This window comes from Lutra lutra, chromosome X, assembly GCF_902655055.1.
Source record: "Lutra lutra chromosome X, mLutLut1.2, whole genome shotgun sequence".
NCBI lineage: Eukaryota > Metazoa > Chordata > Mammalia > Carnivora > Mustelidae > Lutra > Lutra lutra.
This window is the reverse complement of record NC_062296.1, coordinates 7,494,562-7,505,084: the sequence shown is the minus strand read 5'-3', so window position 1 is coordinate 7,505,084 and position 10,523 is coordinate 7,494,562. Positions and strand designations below refer to the sequence as shown.

General features: G+C 39.0%; 1 protein-coding gene across 1 annotated transcript; it reads left to right on the top strand.

Moving 5' to 3' along the window:
* The first annotated feature begins 1,162 nt into the window (after positions 1-1,162).
* LOC125092018 (RNA polymerase II elongation factor ELL2-like) lies at positions 1,163-7,722 on the top strand. Its single transcript, XM_047716249.1, is given in 3 exon segments — positions 1,163-1,254; positions 5,745-5,982; positions 5,984-7,722. Coding segments are annotated over 3 exon segments (1,899 nt in total). The 5' UTR covers positions 1,163-1,246; the 3' UTR covers positions 7,637-7,722.
* The last annotated feature ends 2,801 nt before the right edge of the window (positions 7,723-10,523 follow it).

The window sequence follows — 10,523 nt, the reverse complement described above, 5'->3', positions numbered from 1 at the left end:
TTATGTGACTGTGAAAAGCTCAATCCTAATGGCATTTCACTTAGCAAGGATTTTTTAGAACTATTATCAGTTCTTTGAAAAAAGTATATTTATAATATTTGAAAAATGTGTATTTATAATATTCTGTTCTGAATGGAAAGAAAAAAAACTACTTGGAAGGAAATCAAACGTTAAATGACTACCATTGTTGAGGAGATCAATCAAAATATAAGAGAGTGGCTACAATCTCAGGTTCCAGGGGGATCTTTTTTTAAGATTTTATCTATTTATTTATTTGAGAGAGAGTGAGAGAGAGCACAAGGGGGAGGGAGAAGCAGACTCCCTGCTGAGCCTGACTTGGGGCTCTATTCCAGGGCCCTGGGATCATGACCTGAGCTGAAGGCAAACACTTAACTGACTGAGTCACCCAGGGGCCCCAAGGGGGATCTTGATATTGGGCTTTTCTCACTCTCTACTAAGCCAGACAGGAAAAAAAAATCAACATGACTTTAGTAGAAACAAGGACCTTAGCATTATGTACAAGGGGATTTCAGGGAGTTAGGAATGTAGGAACAGAATGTTCCCTTAAAAAGGTTTCTACACAAGGGAAGTGTTAAATTAATCATAGTCTACATGCTGGTTTAATGAGAGCATTTCCAATTGTCTTTGTGGACTTATATTCTGTTTTGTTATAGCCTCAGAAAACATATCACAGCACTACTGCAGATTACTGTGACAATTCTGAGGGGAGAAATTTGAGAATATGGAAGAGATGATTCCATAAGTCTATAAAATACTGAATCAAAAAATCAAGAAGCATTATAGTCACCTGAAGAATAAGAGTCTTCTCTAATCAGAGCATATAGATACACTGAAGCATGGACCAAAACCATGAACATAATACATCAAGTCTGTGCTTTCTAGTTTTAGGGGGAATGTTGCCTGTCAAAGCCATTAACGTTAGCACACATGTGAAAATATGTGCACCTGGCATATATGTATGTATCAACCCTGAGGTGTATAGAGTCAGAGAAAACAAGTGGGTTTCCTTTGAGAGAGCTCTAGATAAAGTAGCTTCCTTGGGGAAAGTTGAATTTCGCTTTAAATTTAGAGATGGAGAATGTTCAAGAACACTGCTAACTGTGATGTCAGAGTTCTAGTAGGTAGGGATGTGGCGGAGCAAAGGAAATTCTGAGCAGTGTGCGGGCACACAGAGAAGAGAGTAGAGCTCCCTTGGAGCTTGTGGTTTGGATGATGACCCAAAACAATGGATAGGTGAGAAGTGGTAGAATCAGTTCTAAATTAGGCCAGATCTCAAGAGGTTTGATAACTGGCAAGAGTGACTCAAATTGGATTTAACTGGTTACTATGTTTTACGACAAAGCCTGCAAGCAGGCTAGAGAGTGGGTCTCAGCGAGATACAGGCCTAGTGGTTCCCTGTGCCTCCTGCTCTCTCATACAGGGTAGCCCAGAGTGTGTGGGTTGATGGGCTCATTAGTTTGAGTGGAGTGACCTCAGTGGTCAAAGGCAGGTTTTGAAGTCTTACTAATGTGTAATAAGAAGTAAGTACAGTTGACCCTTAACACAGCTTTGAACTGTGTGGATCCACTTATACGTGGATTTGGTTTTGATCAATACAGTGTAGGACTGTAAATATACCTTTTCTTCCTTTTGATTTGCTTAATAAGTGTTCTTTTTGATATCTTACTTTACTGTAAGAATACAGTATATAATACATATACAAATATGTGCATCAACTGGTATGTTATTGGTAAGACTTCTGGTCAACTCTAGGCTCTTCATAGTTAAGTTTTCAGGAAGTCAGAAGTTATATGTGGATTTTTCACTGTGTAGGGGATTGGCAGTCCTAACCCCTGTGTTCAAGGGTCAACTGTATATTACTTTGAGATGGATTAATCATGTTTTGTCATTGTAAGTGCATCAGCATTTGCTAGAGAGCCAGGTAGATTTATGAGTGGCTTGCCAAAATGGGACAGCAATTGTCCAATGACCTTTCAAAATATATGAGTTGTGTAGTCATTTTATTTGTTATTTCCATCCAGTCACATAGTGCCTTTGAAATAAACACCTATTCATGGTACAACATGGCAAGCTAGACAATTTAGAAGAGATATTCAATTTTGTTGGAATACAACTTATTATATTATTATTATCATCATGATATTAACATTGTACTAATCAGAAAGTTAGGATAGTGTTCAGTAGTTTGATGAAATAACTTTTTCTTAAAGCCCATGCAAACAAATATCTTTGCAGCAGTGCTCATTAGGTCATGATTGTGATATTATCCTGTGTGCCCCGAGACAGAGAAATCAAGTGTTATTCTTCAAGCCTTGCTTATTTTGATACCAATTTGGGGGTTTGATGAGATAAAATTTGAGTGTTCTTTATATGATAATTATTTCGTGTGCAATACATTATGCTTATATTTTTCTATGTGATATTGCCATTACTCTCAAGTTTCAAGCCTTTTGTTGTCTTATGGCTTCATATTTTAATTCTTCCATGTATTTGAAATTCATTCTATAATATGATATATCATGATCCCATGGTCCTTGCAAGCTCTGTGTCCAGGCTCTCCTCCCCACTCGCTCCTGTTCTCTGTCACTATCTCTTTCTCTTTCAAATAAATAAAATCTTTTTAAAAAAATCATCTGTTTAATTCCTGGGCTCTGTGTCTCCGATATCTTTTCATTTTCATTGACTTTCAATCTCTTCTAATGCTAGTTCCTGACTCCCTTTATTCTATCTTTATGTGATAATATCAGGTAGGGTTAACCCTCTGTTCTTGCTCTCCTTCTTGCAGTTGAGTTTTAGAATAGTTTTAACAGATTTAAAGAAAAAACAATTCTGCTCAAGTTGTTATTGTAATTGTACTAAATGCATTTGGTAATTGAAAAAACGCTTGGCATTCTTACAGTATGGAGTTTTCTTTTCAGAAATCGTGAATTCTTCATGTTCTCAAGTCTTCTTTCATGTCTATCGATACCATTTTGTACTTGTTGTCATAATGTGTCCCACTTCCCAGTCTTGTGTTAATGAATATTTTGTTGTTGTTATTTCCACTGGGCACAGGACTACCCTAGAAATATTTTATTCTCCCGGAGGTTGCAGACTTAAACATACTGAAAGATATATGATTTCTTCCTGTGTCTACTCAAGGTCTCCAGGAAGAATAAAACCAAGCATTTGTGCGTACATTAGAACACTACGTTGCTGAATGTACTTCAGCAGGTCATTGGTTTTCTGCAGAAGTATTTTGCATTCTCTCTGCAGCAGTGATTTAAAATACAAATATACCATAAAGTTAATAGAATCATGAAAAACATCTTAAAGAACAGAACATTTCTTGGATATTAACAGATTTAATATAACTTTTTGATGTGACAGTAATATAACTTTGCTGGGAGAAATGCAAAGGTACTCTTATTCCTTCTTCCACAAACATCAATACACTGATGTAGTCATTTGCTCAAATAATATGTACTGAGTACTTAGTGTGTGTGCCAGGCACTGTTCTAGGCACTGGAGATCTGGCAGTGCAAATGACAGATAAAATCCAAGCCTGCATTAAGATCATATTCTGGCAAGGGTGACTTACATTAAGTAAACAGATCTATGTAACATAATTTCCGGTGATAACATAGAAAGAGCACTGGAGTGGGTAGGTGCATGTATTACTATTTTAGAATGGTTGTGCAAGGACTCTGAATGAAGGAACAGTGCAAGCAAAGATCTGGGGAGAAACATTAGTGAGTAGAAAGACTATCAAGTGAAAGGCTGCCATAGGAAAAGTTTGGGGTCATATTCAGAGACTAGTAGATCAATGTAGCATTTAGATACATGGCACAAAGTTTAGGGTAGGTTGGGGCCAGAATAAGAAGGGTCTTATATGTCACACCAAAGTGTTTTAAAATTTTATTCCCTTTTCTGGCTTTATTGAAATAGAATTGATGTATAATATTGTGTAAGTTTAAGGTATGCAGCATATTGATCTGATACATTTATATATTGCAAAATAATTACTGCCATAGCATTAGCTAACACCTGCATCATATCATCAAATTACCATTTCTTTTTGGTGGTGACAATATTTAAGATCTATTCACTTAGCAATTTTCAGCTATAAAATACAGTACTATGACTATAACCATTGTGTTTTACATTGGATCCCGAGAACTTATTCATCTTATAACTGGAAGTTTATATCTTTGACTAATACCTCCCTTTTTCCTCCTCAGCCATTGGTAGCTACCATTCTAGTCTGTTTCTGTGAGTTTTGCTGTTTCAAGTTCAACATATAGGTGATATCATATGGTTACGGTATTTTTCTTTCTCTGACTTATTTCACTTAGCATAATGCCCTCTAGGTCCATCCTTGTCACAAACTGTAGAATGTCCTTCTTTTTCATGGTAGAATATAAGCATATCACGTCTTCTTTATCCATTCATCCATTGGTGGACACTTTTTTTCCATGTCTTGACTATTGTAAATAGTGCTGCAATGAACATGGGAGTAGAGATAACTCTTTGAGATCTCATTTTCTTTCTCTTCCTTCCTTCTTTCCTCCCTTCCTTCCTTTCTCCCTCTCTCTCTTTCTTTTGTACATACTCCAAAGTGGGATTGTTGGATGAAATGGTATTTCTATTTTTTTTTTTTATTTGACAGAGAGAGATCACAAATAGGCAGAGAGGCAGGCAGAGAGAGAGAGAAGGGGAAGCAGGCTCCCCGCTGAGCAGAGAGCCCGATGCGGGGCTCGATCCCAGGACCCTGAGATCATGACCCGAGCCAAAGGCAGAGGCTTAACCCACTGAGCCACCCAGGCGCCCCGGTATTTCTATTTTAACTGATTGAGGAATCTCCATACTGTTTTCCACAGTGGCTGCACCAACTTACATTCTCATGAACAGTATACAAGCATTCCCTTTCCCTTACCGACACTTCTTAGTTCTTCTATTTTTGATCATAGCCCTTCTAACATTCTAGGTTATTGTGGTTTTGATTTGTATTTCCTGACAATTAGTGATGTTGAGTACCTTTTCATTAACTTTATTCTTTAAGTAGTGGTAACCATCAATTGTTTTAAAGCACAGTTGATTGGAATCATTTTCGATAATTTGGAATATGGTGTAGAACAAGAAAAGGTTGGAGGCAAGAAATCAAGTTAAGAAGAGTACGTAATATTGGGTAAGATTTTCTTGGCCTAAATTAAGACAGTGGCTGTAGTATGAGAGAAGAGTGGGTGGATGTGAGATGTGCACAAAAACATGGCAAGAATGTAGGCTTTATGAGAGCATCTGGCTTTTACACACTACCAATGCAAAATGGATACAAAATACAAAATGAGAGTTGTGGTTGATGGGTCAAACTCCAGTCCCAGAAAGGACTCAACACCCCGCTTGCTTGTGAGAGTAAATGCAAGGAGGCCTTACTTCTAATCATGCTGTGTGGAAGCCTTCTCCTCTAGTTTCCAGAAGCCTCTACCTCCTCATTAGTCCCTTCACCAAGTACCTCGGCTTGATGTTGGGTTTACTGGGAGGAGATGACTTTTATGCACTGAGCTCAGAGACTAATTACTTTCTAGTAAGGTAAGGCTTCCTCCTAAAGATGGACTAAGATGTGGATGGGAGGACATTGGAAAGTGTTTTAGTTTTAGAAATGATAGCAGTAACATTTATTTTTATTGCCAAGGAGAGTTATCGTTTTCTAAAGAATGTTACCGTTTGAACTTTGATCTTCACAGATATGACTATATGGAAGACTTTGAAGGCATTAGAGCACTGGAGCAACTGTTAAACGATGAAGGAGAGGTGGCAGTAAAGGAGGCGGATGGCTTACAGCCCAGGCAGGACAACGTCACTGTGCTGCCTGTGCAGCTTCCTGGACCGTCCATTTGGGCAACTGACTCTTACAACAACTGTGAGGACACAGGGCGCCCTCAAGCTTCTCTTCATTTCCAAGAATTCCAAGATCTTATCAACCCCCCCCCCAGACGATTCACCCACTGATATATATGACTTGAACTTTTTGTTGTCAGATGTGAATAAAGACCACCATGAAGACGACACCCAAAAAACTGTCTCAAGCTACAGCCCCTCACAGTTTGATTGCCTGAGCTTGATGCAGGATAATAGGATGTGTAAAGCAACCGACTCCTACCAGACGACCCAAGTAGGAAGGATCCAGGCAGAGGAAGGAAGGAGCAACAAATGGAAAACTATCCGAAAGCCATCTTTAGAGAAAAGAATGCCAGTTCGGAGAGCACCTCAAGCCAACCCAGATCCAGTGCCCGAGAGAAAAAGAACAGCTCCTATGAACCCTGCATACACGATTCGAAAGTCAAGAATTGGTAGCAGTGTCCGCCTGAGGCCGTACAGGGACAGGGTGATTCACTTGCTGGCGCTGAAGGACTATAAGAAAGCCGAACTACTCACTCGACTGCAGAAAGACGGCATTACCAAAAATGACAAGAGCTCCCTTGGGGAGATTCTGCACCAAGTAGCCAATCTAAATACTCAGAATTTCTCATATACCTTAAAGGATTACGTCTTTAAGGAGCTCCAGAAAGATTGGCCAGGGTATAACGAAGTAGAGAGGCAGTCACTGGAGTTGGTGCTTTCCAGAAAAGTAGATGCATTACAGAATGCAACGGGTACCAATTCCACAGAATCTTCTGTAGGTTGCGGTAGAGATGGAACATCCCGGGAACAACTTTCTAATGCAGCTATTAATTTGTCGAGGAGAAAAGTTAGAATATCTCGCCTCACAACCGGAATACAGTCAACACCGAATGGCTGTGTGATGAACACCAGTGCAAAATCTGCTTTAGGGCTCTCGGGACATTCTGAGGCGACTGCCTCTTCCATCCATCCTCCGCTGCCCACAACCCACCCTCCCTCTTCACAGCCCCCTCAGCCTGCACGTTCCGGCAGCAATTCCTGGGGCAACGCAGAAAGACCTGAGACTCTAGGTCCCCATGTCGCCAGCTTTAGTGAAAATACAAACATCTCAGGGAGCCCGGGGGCTAAACATCCTCCCTTGAAAATAGTACCCTCTGTCATAATTCAAACGACATACCCAGAGCCTATGGAGACAGAACCCTTGATGGCTGATAGGAAGTCTGAATATACGTTTACTGAACGTGAAGCAAAGGACCAAGAGTACAACATTGACACGATGGGGAGACAGGAGACAGATCGGGAAAGACAAGGTGAAGGTGCAAAGCCAGACTCCAAACAAGAAGTTAAAGAGGTGTGCACTGCTCCCGGGAAGACTAGTGCAGCATCCGGGCTCCCAGGTTCTCTGGCTAACTACATCCCAATAGTTTCCTCCGAGCAGCGTCAGCAGTATGAGCAGGAGTTTAGAGTAGAATATGATGAATATCAGGGTTTGTATGCCAAGATGCTGACTTTATCTAGAGTATTTATTAACCTAGATTCAAAGAGGAAGCACCTTTCTCCAGACTCAAGAGAATATCAAGATATTAATAAGAAAATCTCTCTAGAATATCAGAAGATGAAGCAGATTAATCCCAATTATTATGCAGAAAAACATAGATGCCAGTATCTTTATAACAAGCTGGCTCACATTAAAAGATTAATAAATGATTATGACCAGCAGCATGTAAAATCATAGCAATGGAACAGAACTAGGATCAGAATAAATACATATAATCTTATTTATTTAAAATTCTGAATTGCTTGCTCTAGGATTCTAAAGGGATAAAAACCACTTTGTTGAAACAGTAGTACCATTTAAAATTTTCTTCCCTTTTATGTTCCTTTTGATTTTAGTTTTCATTTTTGATATTTTTGTTTATTTTATTTTATTAGTTATTTATTTATTTGATTTTGTTTATTGATTTATGTTTAATTTTATGTTATTTTTATTTTTCTTTATTTACATTTTATTCCCTTTTACATTGCTTTTCTGTAACTTCAAAGCTGTTTCATCTGATTTCTTTTATACATAAAATGTGTGTTTTCATTCCCTTTTTTAAAAAAAGTACCAAGGATCCAGTATCTTTGAATAAAACTTGTATACATTTAAAAAGTAAAAACCTGTAATGTGTAATATGAAATCCTGTTGGATAAAAATAAAAACTTATAATGAATAATATGAAATGCTAGTGTCTTTTTTTAACTTTTAATGAGTACTACCATTTGAAATGGGAAACATGTTTACAAATCTAAGATATTTTGCGGGGGGGCAGGGGAGGTGCTGAGGGAGAAGGAGAGAGAGAACCTTAAGCACGCTCCACGCTCAGCATGGAGGTCAACTTGGGGCTCAGTCTCAGGACCCTGAGATCATGACGTGAGCTGAAATCAAGAGTCGGACGTTTAACCAGTGGAGCCACGCAGGTGCCCCACAAATCTAAGTTTTTAAATGTTTTCCCCAAATTTAAAAATATTAGAACATTCCCAACAGCATTGCCGCTACCTTTGTTTTCCTCTCATCTACCCTGTGTCCCTCTCTCCCCCAAAGTGGCAAACACCTCCTCAAGTTCACATTTATTTTTCCCTTGCTTTTCTTTCTGAAGACTTCCATTATATTTCTAAGTATTCCTAAACAGTATATTGTTCAGTTCTTGGATCTTTATGAAAATGATGGCATCCTACATGTATCCTCAACTTGTTTTCTTCAGTCGTTCCTATTCTTCTGGGATTCCTTTTTTTTTTTTTTTTTAAGATTTTATTTGTTTATTTGACAGAGAGAGACAGAGCAAGAGAGGGAACACAGGCAGGGGGAGTGGGAGAGGGAGAAGCAGACCCCCTGCCGAGCGGGGAGCCTGATGCGGGGCCCCATCCCAGGACCCTGGGATCATGCATGACCTGAGCTGAAGGCAGACGCTTAACGACTGAGCCACCCAGGTGCCCCCAGAGTACTTCCTGAAACCATGGTTTGATGCAGTCCATTAGGCTTGGAAAATTCTCTCCTAATATTTCTGTAAATATTGCTTCTTTCCATTCTTTCTCACTTTCTTTCCATTTTCCTCATGTCTCTTTTGGTCATTTCTGTAATTCCTATTGTTCCTCTCCATATTTTCATCTGTATATTTTCTACTGACCTAACTTCTAGCTCTCTTATCTTCTAGCTCTCTTATCTTTGTGATAGGCACCATGTTTTGTCGGAAGAAAGTTGTTTCTTTATAAATAATATTATAATAATTCAGACTGGAGGTATATGGACTTAAAAGGGGAGGAGGAGATGTTATAATAAAAGTGCAACTAGAAAATGTGCATAAATAATTTCACACCAAGGGAATAGTATTTAAAATCATATTTGAAATCGCTGGCTCACTTCCTAATTTTATTTTTGATTTTTGTTACTCTCATAAATGCTGTTTTTTGAAATATAAAACATCCTACCTAACTACCTACATACATACCATATAGGTAGCAAGCTGGCTGGTTAGCTAGATTATCACCCAGCAGACTGCTTGATGTGTAAAGGACACTTAGTAAGTGGCAGTTGCAATTAATTAATTACTATTATTCTGTTGTGAAATACTGCCACAAACTTAGCAACTCAAAATGAGAGACATTTATGGATTGCCTCACAGTTTCTGTGGGTCATAAACCCTGGCACAGTTTAGCTGGTGGTTCCTCTGCTTCAGGGTTTCTCATGATGCCACATTTAAGATGTTGGCTGAGGCTGAGGTCTCATCACTTCTGGAGTTATTGACATGATTCAATCAATTCCTTTTGTGCTTCTGGCTAGAGCCTTTGTTGCTTTCAAGATGATGGCAGATATAGACTTCTGTTCCTTGCCACGTGGGATCTTCATGCAGCAGTTCACAACTTGGCAGTGGGCTTTATTAACGAGGCTGTTTGCAAGATGGAAGTTGTAATCTTATGTAACTTAATCATGGAAGTGATATCCTATTACCTTTGCCATACCAAGCCGCAAATTCCATCCACACTCTAAGGGAGAAAATTATATAAGGACATGAATATCAGAAAGTGGGATCACTGGGGGCCATCTCAGAGTCTGTCTGCCACAGACAGACTTTAGAAAACTCAAATAACTCCTTTCATATAACCATTTTCTGTATTACTTTTTTTTTTTTGAAAGAGTCCACGTGGCAATACCATACTGCTTTAAAAAAATTTTTTTTAAATTATTTATTTGACAGAGAGAGATCACAAGTAGGCAGAGAGGCAGGCAGAGAGAAAGGGGGAAGCAGACCCCCCACCAAGCAGAGAGCCCGATGTGGGGCTCGATTCCAGGACCCTGGGATCATGACCTGAGCCGAAGGCAGAGGCTTAACCCACCGAGCCACCCAGGCGCCCCTTCTGTATTACCTTTTTAAACCAGTTTATTACATAATTCCTCACACTACTGTGTGAAGAAAAAGACACTAATTTTCTTATAAAGCACCTGAAGACAACTCAGGCTCTATAAAATATCAATTAGTACAGTCAGAATATCTCCCAATTTAGATGTCTCAAAATGTGTCCTATCACAGGAGATGGTCTTTGAAAAAGTAAACATTTTGATTCAATGTTCTTTAAATCAGTAT